Below are 17,735 nucleotides of genomic sequence, written 5' to 3'. Positions count from 1 at the left end.
AAAGTACAATTACTAAACTGTAACAAATGTACAGGATTATGTTTTTTTTTTTTAATCACACAACTTCATTCCATGCTAATGGTACTCAATTTGAGGCAAGTATTTTTTTGCAAAATGGTTATTTAACACAATTTCTATAAATATTTTATTGGCATATATTAGGTATATTAATGTATAAAGTAGGTGTTCTAAGCAATCCTTCATTTTCTGATCTGTACCTACTAAACTCTATAGTCCAGGGAAAAAAAAAACAAGAACAAAACAACAACAAAAAAACCCATAAGCTGTTGAGCTGTGCCACACAGAATGCTGGTATAGATGAAGCTCTGTAATTCCACAAATAGGAGAAACTCTAGGCCTAAACATTACATGGCAACAGAGAAGGAACACTTGCTCAGATCCACTTGACATCATACAGGAGAGAGGAAAGACTGAAATAAAAGATGCTAGGGAAGGCCTTATGATCCGACCTAACTTCTAATACCTACTACTATCTTTTATAGGATGCTTAAAGCAATGTTAAAACTCAACTTTTGGAGCTGTACAGATCCTGTTCTACTACCCATTTTTGCTGCTTTCTGTTTCTTTGTGAAAAGGAGAGAACGTCCTCATCCCCCATGGGCTACAGAGAAAATAAGCATTTCTGAAAAATGCCTAGTACAAATATAGAATATGGTCATTTGAATTACTGTTGAATAAAGTTCATCATTTTTAAAAGACATGCACATTGCAATTTCCTAGCATACTGCCAAACAAAAACCTGATATTGCTACCAAAGATGACTTTTTTTTTTTTTCAAAAGTCAGGATTTTGAATATACCCTTGGGCAAGCTACTTAGATACTCCAGGATATGAGATACCTCATATTTGCTGATCTAGTTTAAATGAGAAGCCATGGAAAGGATTAACAAGTAAGCTAGGTGGGAGTCCGGCCGTTCCTGATCCTTCTCTCTGGCCATTATTTTAGAACTAAGTTTCCATAGCTATTTCATCTTTCCACCACCTCTTAAGCAAAAGCAAAAGTTCCAAACTTGTTTTGTAACAGATAAGCTATTGGGATCCACTTATCAAGTCCTTAGGAGGGCCCCCAAAAGGCAATCACAGTGTTGACAGAACATCTTGCACAATTGTCCTTGGTTCTATTGTGAGATGTGTGCACATACTTATTCAATATGCCTGACAGGACTCAGGTTTCTTGTTTAAGTGTCTCAAAAGCAAAACTCAAAAACTTATAAGCATAAACCCTCCAAGAAGGGCTAATACTGCCTACTACAACAGCCTGTGACTGAGCACTTGGTACTTATGAGGGTCTGAGTCTGGTTCCTTCACATTTACAAATATCATCAGGAGACTTCAGGCTAAGCTTAGTTGTTACTTTATGGGCCTATGACTATGGGCAAGCACTTCATTTCCTTCACCTCAGTTTCCACAACTTTAGAATGGGGACAATAGTATTTATTCTACCCATTCATAAGACTTTTATAAGACTCAAAATAAAGACAACAGCATAAGAGTAACCAATCATACCTGAAAAGTCCTAATGAGTCCTTTAACTGCATGTTATTACATTGAGGATCTTGTTCTCCATGCAGAAGCTGTGGCTAAATGGAAAGTAGACGACCCTTCTATAGTTAAGCACTATTTAATCCTGCATCCTAGCAGTGACTTCATGAATTTCTTCTCTCTGTGTCAAATTTCTATAAGGGATGGATGTTGGCCTTGTACTTCCACTGATATGTGTGTAAGACCACTTCTGTGTATCCTTCAGTAGTTATTTTAGTTCTGTGTGCATCCATTTTCATTCATAAATCACAAATAGCATTTTCTTCAGAAAGGTCATTATAAGGCTAAAATAAAATAATATCTGTAATGTGCTAACTATGGATTTCAGAACCACAAAGGCATTCAACAAATATGTGTTAAAACAATACTATAAGTCAGATAAAGCTTATGAAGGTAAATACTTGTGAACTCGCTCTTATTAGCAATTGGAATACCTCAGCACTTTATGTCAACACTCTGGAGCTGACAATCTTAAAAGAAAATTCTTTTCTTCTAAACATAGAAGCAACGTGCATCACTTTAAAATCAACCTGTGATACTGCCTTACGGCGGGAGACTTCACATTCAAAAGTGGCTGCTCTGAAACTTCCTCCATTTCTCTATTAATTTTAACTTCCAGAAAACCACGATGTGTGTGTGTGTGTGTGTGTGTGTGTGTGTGTATTTCCCAGAAGACCAATCAAACAAATTAGAGTTGTACAGTTTAGTAGCCTTACTGTTATTGACGCCGTTACCCACAATTTTATGAAACTTTCAAGTAGATAGCCATGCAGTTTAGCAAAGCACCTGTACAAATTTCATCTGGGTCAAACCAAATTGTGACTGAGGCAGGGCAGCAAGTGACTCCAAACCACTCATCCAAGTGAGGAAGCTACGATTTTCCTGAAGAGTTTTACCTCTCAACAGTAATACACGACACAGTATCTCTCTAGACTCAAATGGTGAGGGTCCCTTTATTTATCCCACAGAGTTATCTAGAATCTGGACGCTCAGCCATAATTTTTGCACTACATAGTCCAGTTTCCTAGCTACCATTTGAGGATAATAAGACAGTATCATCATTTGTCAAATTGAAGAAAGCAAAACTTGAGAAACAATATACCTGCAACAATATATTCCAAAGTGGTAGAGCAAACATGCTACCAGGTTTACATTCTTAGGTGCTACCTAGAGCTTGCCCCTTCCTCTCGGTGCTGTCTTTTCCATAAGTGACCCCAAGTTCTAAAATTCCTTCTTTATGATATGTGAGATGCTAGCAAAATCTAATAAAATCTGACTCAAATTTGTCTTCTCATACTACTCCAAGGCCACCTTTACCTAAGGTTACCACTTCTTAGCACTGACTATACCAAGGACCTGCCAACTGGAGTCCTCTCCTGCTTTATCCATTACCTACACTCGATCTTGGGTATAAACTATAAACTGGAAGAAATGAATATGCTCTAGCTGATGCTGGATCCGGACTATATGAACTCCTTCGGGGCTAAGATTTCTCACAAGACTGGGAACATTTTAGTGAAGAAATTTTCAGATCACAAATATACTCACAGTAATAGTGTAAGATCAAAATGGGAATAACAAGTCAGTATCTGTCCCCTTTCTTGTCACTAGACTAAGTTAAAGGTAACAATCACAGGTTACAAACAAAGCAAAACAAAAAAACAAAAAAAAAAAAAGGGGGGGGGAGGAAGACTGACAAAACTATCCTTGATAGTGACTCTGGTGACATCAGAACACAGTGGTTACAAGCTAGTGAAGCAGAGCCACAATGTTTTGGATCTAGGGCCTCACTCTATAGCCAAACCCAGAGGAGATGAAAGAGAAGATGCCCAAGGATGTAATCTCCTCAGTATAATATGTGGTTCTGATGAGAGTCACTCCAGTATCATAAAGAAACTAGACAGGATATGAAGATTGGGGGGTATCATATGTGAATGCATGATATGAAGAACTTGGCTATACTTTTTCTTATCTGCAAATGAATTATGCCAGAAAGGTGTCAAGCTAAAGGCTAGAGAGATGGTTCAGAGGTTGAGAGCATTTGTTGCTCTTCCAGAGGGCCCAGGTTCAGTTCCAAGGACTCACATGGTGACTCAGAACCAGTCATAACTCCAGTTCCAGAGGATCTGATGCCCTCTTCTTGACTCCATGGGAGCCAAGAATGCATGTAGTTAGTACACATCGATACATATAAGCAAAACATTAACACACAAAATAAATCTTTAAAAAGCAATTTTAAAAATTTAAAGGTGTAAAACTGAATCTTTTTTAAGAATGATTTGGGTTGTGAGAATTGAACTAAAACGTGTAATGATTTGAAAGTACAGAAAGATATATGATCACAGCATACCCTTAAGCCTATATGACTGATAAAATTTTAAAAATGTCACCCATTTCAACAACTGGTTCATTATTAGGGAATTATGTTTGAAATGGTACTGTATTGGAGGTCATTTCTACTTACATTTTTACTTTTGTCCACATGTATTTGTGAAGAATCCTTTACCATGTATTTTCCTGTTGCTATGAAAAAATAGGCTAAAAAAAGGCAACTTAAGGGTTTATAAAAAGCTTATAGGGTTCAGTCCATCTTGGCAGGGAAGAACTAAAGGAAGCAGAAGCTGACACAGCTGGTCATACTGTATTCATTCTACTTACACAGTCCAGGGCCCCAAGCAGAGAATGGTATCACCAACAGTAGGCAGTTCTTCCTATCTCAGTAAACGCAGTCAAGATAATCTCCCTTAGATAGGCCCAGAGGCCCATCTCCCAGGTGACTGTACATTCTGTCAAGTCAACAATTACACTAACTGTTGTAATCCAGGCAAATCTGGACCCGCCTCTCACCCACCTATGCATGGCAGGTGTATGTACCCTGGCTCTTTAAAAGAAAGATCCATCCACTTCTGCTCCCCTGCACACCCCCCTCCTCTGAAGAGCAGACAGGACCTTTCCTGTCTTACCCCTTCTCTTCTATCCTGTCTGTGTGTCTTTTTATCTCTTTTCTCTTCCCTTCCTTTATTTTCTTAGCTTCCCCTCAATATGAGTCACATCTACAGGTCTCTGCTTCCCATCTGCCCGCTGTCTATCTCCTGCTGCACCTCAGGATTGGGGACCTAAGACATGAGGTCCCAACAGGAGCTGCTTTATTCCTGACACTAACCATCACAAACTAGAATGTAAATAGCTATTTAGTTGTTTGGATTTTTCTTTTAAGTGCATAATCCTTCCTCAATCTGGTCCTAATTTAGAAAGAAAGAAAGAAAGAAAGAAAGAAAGAAAGAAAGAAAGAAAGAAAGAGGTGACAAAAGAGGAAGGCCTTGGCTGAGAGATGTTTCAGTAAAGTGCTTGTTGTGCAAGGACTAGATCTGAGCTCCTATTCCCAGAACCCACATAAAAAGCCAGGCATGATGGGCTCAGGTCTGACATCCTAGTGATGGCAGTGGAGACAGGAGGATCAGGTTGCTGCCCAGTCAGTCTAGCTGGGGGAGGGGGGGAAGGAGGAAGAGAGGAAGGTAGGAAGGGAGGGAGAGAGAGAGAGAGAGAGAGAGAGAGAGAGAGAGAGAGAGAGAGAGAGAGAGAGAGAGAGAGAGAGAGAGCAAACCGAGCTCTAGTTTCAGGGCAAAAACCAAAAAACTTTCAGGTGGAGCAATAGAGGAAGTCACCACATGCCCTCCTCTGGTAAGCATGATGTGAGTGTGTGCATGTGAATGCTTATCGTTTCCTGAGGCCCTGAGCCCAATCTCCAGTACCACAAAAGGAAGGGGAAGGAAAAGGAATGATGGAGAGGGAGAAGACAAGATGAATCAGGCAGGTCTGTGTAAAAGAAAACTAAAATGTGAGGGGAAGACAGTCATATACAATGTCTAAACATTTTAGTATATGCTGGAGAGACAGCAACATGCAGTCAGCAATTCTTCAATTTCAAAATAAACTTTTATGAGTCCTGTAAAACAAACCCCTTTCTCAGGAATGTCCATAAACTCTGCAGTATTCTGTAAAGATTCTACCAAGTCTATTCCTCAGACTCTTCGTAAGGGTCCCACAAGCAATGAACAAACTGTTAGGAGATTTGTCACCTATTTCAGGCTCACTGCCTTCTTACCATAAATCAGTTAATTTGCCTCTTTGAGGTGACTTGCCTGCTTCTTCTCTAATAAATAATATCCCATTCTGTGCATACACATTTTGTTTATGTTTTGTTTATTCATCTGTTGATGAACATTTAGGTTACTACTTCTATCTTTTAACTTCATTTTGGCTTTTTAAAAACTGCCCCCTCCAAAAAACAACCTGCATATTTATGGTGCATAACTATTTGATAGATGTATACAATATAAATCTATTTAAACCATCCCACTTAACATATCCACCACCTTATCTACTACCTTTTTTTATGAGTATTAAATCTCTTTTAGAAATCTTAAAATAACATTATATACTAATACATATTACATAACACAGCTGAATCATTTTTGTTTTAGAGCCAGAGTCATACTATGTAGGCCAGGCTGACCTTGAACTCAAAGTGAACCACCTGCCTCTGTCTTCCGAGTGCTGGGATTACAGCACTCCTGGCTCATAGCTGAATCTTAAGAAGCAGGCTCTATGTTCTACTCATGTAAGGTACCTAGAGTGGAGATTCTTAGAGAAAGGGAGTAGAACAGAGGTTACCAGGGGATAGGGAAAGAGTGAATGCAGAGTGGGTGCTACATGTGTACAGGGTTTCTGTGAGTTCACGGTAGACTCTACAAATGGATAGTGGTGATGGTTACATAACTGCCTTATATAATTAAAACTAACCCAAAGAGTGCATTTTAGAGTGTGTGTGTCCACAATAGAGAGAAACAATGATCTCTTCTGACCCACCATCATGGCTGAGTTTTAGCAAAGCCTACTGGTATTCAACTAAGAGAACTATGAGAATCACATCTACTGTTTTAATTACCAGCTGTGACTCAGCACTTTTTCTTGGCTTCACAACAGTAACTACCCAGTGGAATTCATGCTAAGGGAGAGGGACCTGCAATAAAGTGGTCACAGTCTTACCAAAGTCCTCTACTTCCATTTCTCAGATTGATTTTTCCCTCACCACTCTCCCTTTGAAAGGAAGCATTAGTGACGTTTACTTATCTGTAAGTAACAGAGGTTGTATTCTGAAGTAAGTCAAAAATCTCCAAGAATAAATATATTCCAACTCTCTTAAAGTCATGTTGCAATAACTGTCTTGTGACACCCTGGTCCAAACATATAATAAAGCTGTGCAATCATTTTATTTCCCCATTTGGATGGCAGTCCAAAAACTCAGCTGTAATATCAAATCTGGAGGAACTGCATTTAAAAATCCTAACAGTTATTCTGAGTTAACTGTTTTCATTTTTAAAGCAATGTCTTCCTCCCTGAAACCATGAGGCAAACAGAATGAAACTGATCACTGGCCAGATGGTAAGTACGAAGGAACAGAATAGACTATAGTCATAAGAAAGCTCAGGTATCCAAAGCTCATCCGAGATGAAGGTGTCCCTCCTTCCACTACTGTATCCCACTGTACCCACTGCAAAGCTATCTGCAAGGACCTTTCTGCCTGGCTTAACTGGGAAAGTTATAAGTTTGGCAAATGAAGGGAAAGAGAGAGTGACAAGAGACACAGAGACAGAGAGAGAGACAAAGACAGAGAGAGAGAGACCAAATGCAACTAAATTAAATCTAACTCAAGCAAGGCAAAGTACCTGGAAATACTGCCTCAGTTTACACAGATATCTCATACTAAAGAACAGGGAACAGATATAGTTTGGTTCGTATATACAACAGAAAAATGGTGATCATAAAACTAGTAAAAATATATTAAGCAAGAAAATATTCCAATGAAAAAGCACTGGCGACTCTATTTATTCCTTTATTTATAAAGGGGAAACAAATCCTTCAATGTTTTGACTACTAGTCTTCCTCCAAAGAAATCTTCAAAGATACAAGAACTGAACTCAAAGACAAACAGGATTTCCTATTGCATATTTCCACGATAATGCAATTGTTTTTAACTGTTACTCATAAGAAACCATTGCTTCTTAACTTTATTCACAGAAATTGTATTCAACCCAAAATTCAACTTTTTACCACATTTTCTATACAATTATAACATCTAGCTATTAATTTCTAATTATTCATTCATGTCTTGAATACATACCAGGAATACAAGTGTGACACAGCAAAACAGTTCTCCCTCAACCATATGAACTATACACTAGCAATGTTACACTGACAGGATTTCATTCTGAGTTCAAAATAAAATACGAGCAATAAGAAGCAGTGAAAACAGACAAGAGAAAGAAAAATGGTAACATGACTCACAATGGCCTCTCAACGATGAAGCAGTTAGCAGGAGCAAGCTTACAGACCTCCTCGGAGGCAGGCGCACAGGCAAGCAGGCCAGGGACAGTCAGTGGGCTGTACTACTTTGAAGTACAGGGTGGGGCTAATGACAAGAGGGTGACAGGAATGAACACTTACTCAGTCAGTAGCTGGTGGAGCTTGTGGTAACCTCGTTCCAATGCCAGGCTTACAGGCGTTGCCCCTTCCTTGTTGTGGATGCTGAGCGCTCCACGGCCACCTGGCTTCTGTAACAGGAACCATGTCAACCGCAATAGTCCCAGCCGCACGGCAAAATGCATTAATGTTTCCCGGGGTCCACCATCTGTAAATGGGGAATAAACATAAGAATAAATAAACAATAACCACCAACAAAGACCAATGAAACCACCACACTGTTGCCTCCAAGTATCTAGCATCTTGAAGGGAAACTATAGCATACAGCAAACAACTTTTTCCAGGTAAAACCCCCTTTCAAGTAAAAGCAACAAAACTAGAAAGAAACTATGACACAAAATCACAAAATCTTCATTAGGAGACAAATGCCTACAGAGAGAACCAAAATATTTCTGTACCTTTTCAGAGAGGTTGATAAATTGTGACTACATTATGTTCCATCCATAAAAAAAAAAAAAAAAAAAAAAAAAAAACCAATGGCAATAACCAAAGTAAATGCAGTTCCTTTCTTGTGATGGGGCTCTAAGATGAACAGTTGTCAGGAATTAGATGGGTATGCTCTGAAGGGTGTAATTATTTTTTAAAGAACGCTCAGACAGGAGTTGGCTAGTTAAACAGTAAAAACAGGTCTGACTTGTTAAGTACACACAGGTCTTTAGTCCTTCACACTACGGGCATATCAAATTGCTGGCACTACCAGCTTTGTGTTTGTTTAATGAGAAAATGAAATGAATCTTCAGGTACAATGAGACCAACTGTAAGACTACACTAATAAATCTCACCATGTGCTTGAGTTTATTTCACACTGGAAATGAAGGATCCTTTTTTGCATACTGGGTCACTAGAAAGTGGGTAGGATGAGAAAGGGCTTCAGACCAGGCAAAAGTGGGTTCAGTGTGACTGTGCATGACTCACTTGCCTGTCTGACCTTCACTTTCATGTCCTTGGAGCAAGGCATCATCACTTCTCAGAACTGTTGTAACAGAAAAGGGTAGGTGACATGCTGGGCTGATGGCAGGCAAGTAGGGTTCTCACTCATACCAGCTCTCCTCCCTTTCTCTGTTTCTGGCCCTGTTTTTGGGCTTCAAATTACATGTTAGCTTCATTAACAACACTTCTAGCTCATGGTCTTGTGCTGGGCTGTGAAGACAGGCGCTAGGACCAAGGCAGAGATGCTGCCATGACCCCACATGTGACACTACTTATCTCTAGGGGTTGTGTTTTCCTTCCTCCTCTCAGCTTCGCTTCCACCTCTTATTATTAATGGTTTCTGGGTCTTAACTTCGTTACTTAGCATTCTCATACTTCTTGGATGGATCTCAGTGTTTTCCTTGACTCTGAAATCGGCAGATGTGGCTTTACAATGAACTGCAGAGGGTTTTGCAAGTGAGTGAAGTGCCACACAGAAATTGAATCCTCTGGAACAGGAGTCACAGGCAACTAGGAACCACTTGATTTGAGTGTTGGGAACTGAACTCAGGTCTTCTGAAAATATAGTATGAGCACTTAATCATGGAGAGATCTCTCCAGATATCTCTCCAACTGCACTGTTTCCAATACCACTTGTGTTACCTTATGACCAATAGTTTCATTAAAGACAAACTGGTCTTTTTAATACATGGGATCAATTTGGGACTTGCAATGAGCTCAAGCAGGGATGGAGGCTGAAAAAAAAAAAAAATCGATGTCTTGGGGACTGGGGAAAAAAAATAGCTCTAGAGCAGAATGAACATCCATGGGGTCTGGTTCAACACTCAGTACTCTAAAAACTGAACCCCAATCCCTAAAAAGCTCACAGAAAATAATGTTCTTGGAGAAATAATTATGTTTCCAAGCATAAATTTTAGTAAGCACACTCTCCAAAAGTGGCAAGGCCAGTGAGAAAGGCAGAAAGAATTTTCTTTGAGGATTAAACACATCTAACTTGTGCTTTATGCCGTTCACAACACTCTGACAACCTTATCAAAAATACCAAAGCACTAAGCACTTACGGCCAGGAAATATGCAGGTATTTTTTTCAAAGCCAGTTAATTCCAGCCTTATCAGGCAATAGCTCCTCTTCCACTCTTTCTAGTACCTTTGCTCTGAGTCACCACGAGTCTTATGTCACCCCCACTTTTCAATCCCACCCCTCATTTTCTATTATCATTTCAAATACATATAAACTAAAAGGATTATACAATTACCAAATATTCAACTACTTAAGTCCTACCGTCAATGTTCTCCCACCAACCTATGTGCTTTATCAACTATCTTTCCTTCCAGATTCCATCAATCAAACTTAATGTTTGTTCACACACTTCAAAGGAAATTGAAGACATCAGACTGACTTGATGGGTTCCACCAACTAGAATTCAATACATGGTCATAAGGTTAAATGACTATATAGGTATATATAGGAAAATACAGTATAACAGTACAGTCTCATTATGTACCTCTGGATGTTCTAGAACTCACTTTGTAGACCAGGTTGGCCTCAAACTCAAAGAGCTCTGCCTGCCTCTGCTTCCCAAGTGCTGGGATTAAAGACATAGGCACACATCCGGTACACATTTGATACCTGTGTCAAGTCAAACTCCCATTAAAATATAGGACATTATGAACAAAAGTTCCTTTATGCTGTTTTCAATACTAGAGCCAACCACTGCTTTGAATTCTTTGTGGGGCTTGCCTATTCAAAAAGTCCACATAAATGAAATGATAAAGCAAATGTATCATTTGAGACTGCTTCCATCTTTCCTGAGATTTTCCCATACAGCTGCCATGTGGCGTTCTATTTTCTTGTTTAGTAGTGTCACCTCATGTATGTATCTCAGGTTGACTAAAAAAAAAAAAAAAATACTTATTCTTTTCCATATTTCATTGGCTCTTGAGGATTAGGTTCAAAAAGAAAAGGCAAAAATAAAAGGGAGAAAAAGATTAAAATATCAGTTTTATCCAGGCTGTTCTGCTGTAATAGCACAAGAGCTCTAACCTTAACCTCTACCTCTCAGAATGCTTCTCTTCCTTTCATCTCGAGTTTAACTGCAGAGTACTGATAATTCACAATCAACTTTCATTTGCTATGGTTCCTCCACCCATGATTCTTGGTCTCCCTCCTCTTTATTTCAGGGGCTACTGAAACTTTTGTGGGGGATAGGCTGGAGGTGCTGTGGGCACACGGTGGCCAAGGAGCTCCCAGGATCTGCCTGCCTCCACCCCCCACCCCGAGCACTGGTGTTGGAAATGTGAGCCACCACACTTGGCTTTCAACTAAGTGCTGGGATCCAAACTCAGATTGTCATGTTTGTGCAGCAAGGTCTTTACCCCAAGCCACTTCCTCAGCTCTCAACTTCTTGTTTTTAGGTTGCTAGCTAGACTTCCTACCATGTTATTTGGGTCCTTCATCACAATAGAATTCAATTATACCAAGGGAATCAGAATGTTCTTGCAGTATTTCTAAAAATTGCTCTTCATCTTTGCCCTTCTGAATGTTTCTATTCCATGTACAGTTAGGGCCTGAGTTATCTCACAGGACCCATGTTGGTTATGTTCCTTTTTGATCACTGTGTTAATATTTTCTCCCAAAGTCGTGATCAAAATACCTGACAAAACAACTAAGAGAGGCAGGCTAAATTTTGGCTCTTGGTATCTGAAACTTTACCCAGTCATAGCAGGGAAAATGTGGCAGTGAGAGATTGTAGCCAAAGCTTGTTCATATGGCAGCACATAGGGCAGCAATTAGGCCAGGGCTAGAACCAGAAGCAGGTGTCACCTCCAAAGACCTGCCCCTAGTGACCTCTTCTACCACCTAGTCCAAATTGAAAGGCTCATAACCTTAAAAATAGCATTCAAAACTGTGGGGTCATTCTATGTTCAAACTCTAACAACCATACTTAAATGCAAAGGTCTATCATGGTGTGGCTAAACCACAGAAAAGGAGAGCAGAAAGGTCTGTAAGCTCCAACTGCTGTATGCTCTCATGCTGGACATAGTTTCACACAGCTCCCCCAAGCCACATGAAAGCTGATGTACCCAGAAGGCATTCAACCACAATAGGTCTTCTGGAAGACTTTAATCTTTTTCAAGTTACATTTTCTGAATAAACAGCTAGTAGATTCTCTGGATGGTATAATAATCAAGGACTATATGCACTATCCTAGTCTATCAATCTACCCAACAAGCCCTCCTTACAGTCCTATTTTAATCTATAGCTATGAGATTCCAAAGTCATTGTCCTGTCCACTTCCGAGTACTGGCCTAAAAATAAACCTATACATCCACAAGAAGCAATAATCTTTACATTCACAAGGAGTGGAAGCATCCTTAACAGGCTTGGGGCAGAAAATGACCTTTTAAGAAAAATGAGAATTTGCTGTGACAACAACAAGGTCTTGGAGGTAGCAAAACATTTCAGAACTTGAGCCTTCCTGCTGATAGGTACTGCCTGTTTTAGGAATCCATTAATCCTTTGCCAAGGAAGGAGAAAATCCAAAGCAATCTTTCTGTTTTATTCTTTTCTTCTTTAACGGAGAAGATAACTGGAAAAACACAAATACTAGTATAACAAAGACATCAAACACTCTGAAAGGGCTATAGGAACTATATTACCATATGATTAAGGTTGAGGATCTACTAACCAAAGTCAACCAGTGAGGATGCAGTGCATGTTCTTAGGGCAATCTCCTAAAACCTATCATCATTCTCTACCAAAATGTGTGGATGACTGCCACCCTCAGAGATACTTACAGCTAACTTTCACTTTTTTATACAATACCAAGAGGACACAGGATGGAAACATCCACTAGGATGTGCTTCTCCTTGCTTTCTGTACAGAAAATATTAAATGGGTTCATTCTATGGTACCTGAGTTAGATTGATTGGTATGGTACAACCTTCTTCAAGAGAAACTACTTAATTTACATTTTCCCTAACCACAAGACACTGAACTAAATAAGACTTGAAAAATTCAGGGGGAAAAAAAAAATAGAATGCCCTTGCTGCACAACTCACCTTCTACCCTGATGAACCTTTACTTGCAGTTTAGGCAGTAGCAAAAAAGGACAGTGTGCAGACTTCCTTATATAAACTGTAGAGAACATTTGGAAGAAACAAAATTGACAAGTGCTGTAGAGATTGCTCAGTGGTTAAGAGCACTTGTTGCTCTTTCAGAGAACCCAGGTTCAGTTGCCAGCAATATCTGTAACTCTAGTTCCAGGAAATCTAATGCCCTCTTCTGGCCTTGGTGAGCATCAGGCACACACATGGTACAAATATACACACCCAAGCAAAACACTAATATGCATAAAATAAAAATAACTAAAACATCACTGGATATAGTTGTGTGCATCTTAGGAGGCAGAGCAGGGGGTTCTCTATGAAGTCTAAGCTAGTCTGATCTACATAGCAAATTCCAAGATAGCCAGGCCTACATAGTAAGGCCCTATCTGGAATGAATGAATGAATGAATGAATGAATGAATGAATGAATGAATGAATGAATGAATGAGTGAGTAAATAAACAATGAAATATTTTAAATGCTACTATAGGCCCATTTGCATATACACATTTTAGTAAAGATATACTTTCATTTTTCTAGGGTAAATACCCAAAAGTGGAATTCTAGCTAATAGAAGAACTACCAAACTTCTTGATAGTTTGCATTTCTACAAGCAGTATGGGAAATATTGTTCAGCACTCATGTCATCCTTTTAATTTTAGCTGCTTGTGTCAATCACTCTGGGTACCATGAGAAAATGTGGGGTATTCACACAACTGAAAACAAACAATTCCTTTTGGTTTGTCTTTTTTTTTTTTTTTTTTTTTTTTTGAGACTAGGTCTCATCTATCCCAAACTGCCTATGAACTTTCTATGTAGCAGGGATGACCCTGAACTCCTGTTCCTCCTGTATCTACCACCTTCTATGGCCTGGAATTACATGTGAGCTTCACCACATCCAATATAGAGGTGCTGGGGATTGACCCTAGCTCTTATCCATGTTTGGCAAGCACTCTACCAACTGAGCCACATATCTCCTTTGGGTCACAGTTTCAGTTTGTGAACTGGTTCCGTTCCGGGCCTACTATGAGGCAGTAAATCTCGGCAGAACAGCATAGTGGAACAAAGCAGTTTACCTCATGGTGACCAGGAAGGAGAAAGGGGAAAAGCCACTGACATTATATACTCTTCAAAGTACACCCTCAGTGAAGGACTTCCTTCATCCAGGCCTATCTCCTAATAGTTCATTCAGGTAGTAACTCATCAATGAAATTAATCTACTTATCCCACGATCCAATTATCTACTTCTCAACAAAAAACACTAATTGGGTCCCAAGCCCGAAAAAAGGCAACGCTTTATATCCCAATCATAATACTTATTATAACAAGTATGAAATGATATTTTGGGGTTCCTAAAAGTATACAAATTGGTCTATGCTAGTATCACTTTATACTTCAGAAAGTCTAGAAGTAGTAAAAGTATATAATGAATAAAGCTTGCCAGTTTCCTCTGACCAAAAACAAGGAAGGGACTAGAGAAATGACTCAGCAATTAAGAATAGTTGTTGGATCTGACAGAAGGCCAGAGGTAAATTCCCAGCATCTATGTTGGGCAGGTCACAAAAATCTACTGTAATGCATGTACGCATGCACACCTGTGCACACACACACACACACATGCGGACACACACACACACACACACACAGACACAGACACACACACACACACACACACACACACACACACACACACACACACACGCCACAAATGGGTAGAGGGTGTTTATAAACAAAGACAGAAACCTGAGGCCCAGAACTTATGACCTTTGCTTCTCTGGCTATTCGTTTTAATTACCAGAGCATGATCAAATAAGTCCTGGACCCTCTTTAAATAAGACAGGATAAAACTGTAAAAATAATGTCCCACATTGATACAGAAGTGGCAGGAACTATTAGGAAGAATTGGGATCCATCAATAGGTATTCAGGCTCTAAAAGTCACATATTTGGACCTTAATGTCTTAGCAGTACAGACGTTTCTTGAGTACTGTACTAATAAGGGGGGGGGGGACTTTTCTTCTAGATTTGATTGTCCATACATTTTTCCTGTTTTACCTGAACAATCCAGTTTTGGCAGCATTTGTTGCCACCATCACTATGTCTCTGAAGCATGTGGGCATACCATTCTGCTGTCTAGTCAAACGTACCTTTAAACCTGATTTACCAGAATCAATGCTAGCAAATATTTCCTTTCCATTTGATCAAGGAAAAGTGAACTTATCTGACTGGTGTGAAGAACAGGAACTAAGCATGACTTCTGTCCTTAGGAACTAACTTCTCTTACCTGTGGAGAGGCAGACTTTTGCTACGCTCACCCAATGCAACACTATAATTGAAGCTGGGTGGACTCCAGACACCACGTAAGATTATATGCTCTTTTAGAGATAAGAACAAAGTGTAAGCAGACCCTTCTGTCAGAAGCCAGACTGCCAGTCTTCCAATGGAGTTCTCATCAGTGTTGAAGCAAACATTTTGAGTGCTGTGGGGGAGATTTCTACATTTGTTTTTTTCAATTGGATTTGTAGTAAGGATAGAACAGGATGCTATTTATGAACCCAGGAATATTTTACTAAAAAAATATGTATTTGTAATCATGACTTCTAGATATTGTTTGCTATATAAATAATTATATAGAAAATCTCTTGTCTTATTTGGAGGGTTTCTAAAGTATTAATTACAACAGGACTGTGTTTTTCTTTTTTTAATGCAGCCCTTTAAGAACCTTTATATGGAAAGCAATAAAATCAATACCTTAGCAAAGAACTGTGGAATTTCTCAACACCATCTTGATCCCATGCTTCCCTGACACACTCCCTTAGCTGCTTCCCTACAACTCCACAGTTATTTTTACAAAAACCCGGGGTACAGTAACAAAAACCTTGTACTCAAAATTATTTTTGTGAGTAAACAGCTATTCTCCTCATGGAGTGTAAACCACCTCTCTTACTTGGGGGGGGGGGATAAAAAAGCCAATTGAGGCCCACAGAGATGTGCCAGTCTTCTTAGGTTATGTCACCGGGAGAAGAGAGTACTCTGTAAAGTAATTCTAATTTACTCAGCATCCCAAAGCAGTTTGTGAGTGTGAATTCTCACCATGCAAGGTGTGCTCCGCCCCTAACACATTCCATTCCTCTGGTAGTTTCAGGTGTCTGAATGCCAGTGCAACCCTCTCATCAAGAGAGTTGACATCTCCAGAAGGGGGTCCTGACCGAGCAAGGAAACGAGTGAAGTTCAGAGCCTGCTGATTGCCAGCACTGGTTGCCAGGAACTGAGCTGCATCATACGCCTCATCCTGAACGAAATGGAAGTTGTCTTCGGCTACTACAAACACGGGCAGGCCCCCTCTGGAAGCACAGAGCAGCACCTTCACCGTCTCACAGCAGTCATGACCTAAAGAAAGCACAGGCAGTAAAGAAAACTGAGTTGACTGATGAAAGAAGAACTCTACTGGGTCCCTTCAGCTTTCTTCATGGCACACAAGATTTCTCCTCCTAAAAGAAAACCATTCTCTTCCAATTTCATAAAATTCCATTTTTTATTTTCTTACTGTTATTTGCAAATATCAATGATATATTTAGCAAATGGTGCTTGATCATAAATTCCTACTTTCATCATCCTGGTAATACACAACAGGCTATATCAACGGGTGCTGTTACATTTGAACAAACTACTACAGTTTAGGATCTTATCAGGTCCAGCATGCAACAAGCAGTCTAATGCTTACTGAACTGAGACATCTGAAATAACAACAGGAAGAACAAGGATGTGGGAGGAGCACAGACAGCCCTGGATTACCATACAGTAAATCAAGACTGTAAAATGGTTAAAAGGATAAGCTTTCATGCAAGTCAAGGTCCAAAAGTTACATAAGAATGGTTGCTCCCAGACACTTCCTATCTGTCCCAAACACTAAAGCAATAAGCATGCCAATCAAATCACTTGCTTCAAATAAATATGATGCACTGCTGTGGCAACAAGCCCAACTCAGAAAAGGCAAACATGAAGCGGACTGTGCTTCCCACTATACAGATCAGCAGGCAACACATAGCCCAAGGCTAAACAGCTACACACTACTGCAAGCTCCACCAGAGCCAGACTTCTAGGACAAAGCAGCACAAAGTTTCTGTGGAATATGTATTCTTGCAGAACACACTTTCTTACTTTTTCAGAATTAAGTATTTCCAACATGGAGATTATATTTAACAAAGCACTCATTGCTTTTTGTCAATTTTCTAACACTGATCTCAAATAGCTATTATATTCTGCTCCTACCATCGACACTTTGAAGGAGAGAGGAAAAGAGAAAATAAATTTTTATATACCTAAAAAGAATACGTTGTTTTTTCATTTATTTTTTCCAGAATCTTCCTTACACCTTTACCTTTGTGACACAACACAGCAAGTCTATGTTAGTAAAATGTGCTTAGTAATCAAATAACTACTATATACTGGGTATTTGTTATATCATTTTCTCTATGTAACAATTTTATGATTACGAAGTGTTCAAGGAATGAAATAGTATGCTTAAGGTTCATAGATACTACAAAGTAGAATTCATTATTTTACAGTCAAAGCTGATGCAAAAGGACATG

At 39.4% G+C, this 17,735-nt stretch overlaps 1 protein-coding gene across 1 annotated transcript in view; it reads right to left on the bottom strand.

Moving 5' to 3' along the window:
- Akap13 (A-kinase anchoring protein 13) overlaps window positions 1-17,735 on the bottom strand; it is a 269,583-nt gene that overhangs the window by 144,587 nt on the left and 107,261 nt on the right. Inside the window, 2 exon segments of the mRNA XM_051206584.1 lie at window positions 8,071-8,254; window positions 16,237-16,533. Coding sequence (XP_051062541.1) covers window positions 8,071-8,254; window positions 16,237-16,533 — 481 coding nt within the window.

The sequence above is a fragment of the Phodopus roborovskii genome, unplaced genomic scaffold, assembly GCF_943737965.1.
Source record: "Phodopus roborovskii unplaced genomic scaffold, PHOROB, whole genome shotgun sequence".
Taxonomy (NCBI): domain Eukaryota; kingdom Metazoa; phylum Chordata; class Mammalia; order Rodentia; family Cricetidae; genus Phodopus; species Phodopus roborovskii.
Note: the sequence above shows the minus strand (reverse complement) of the source record. Positions and strands in the feature narration are given on the sequence as shown.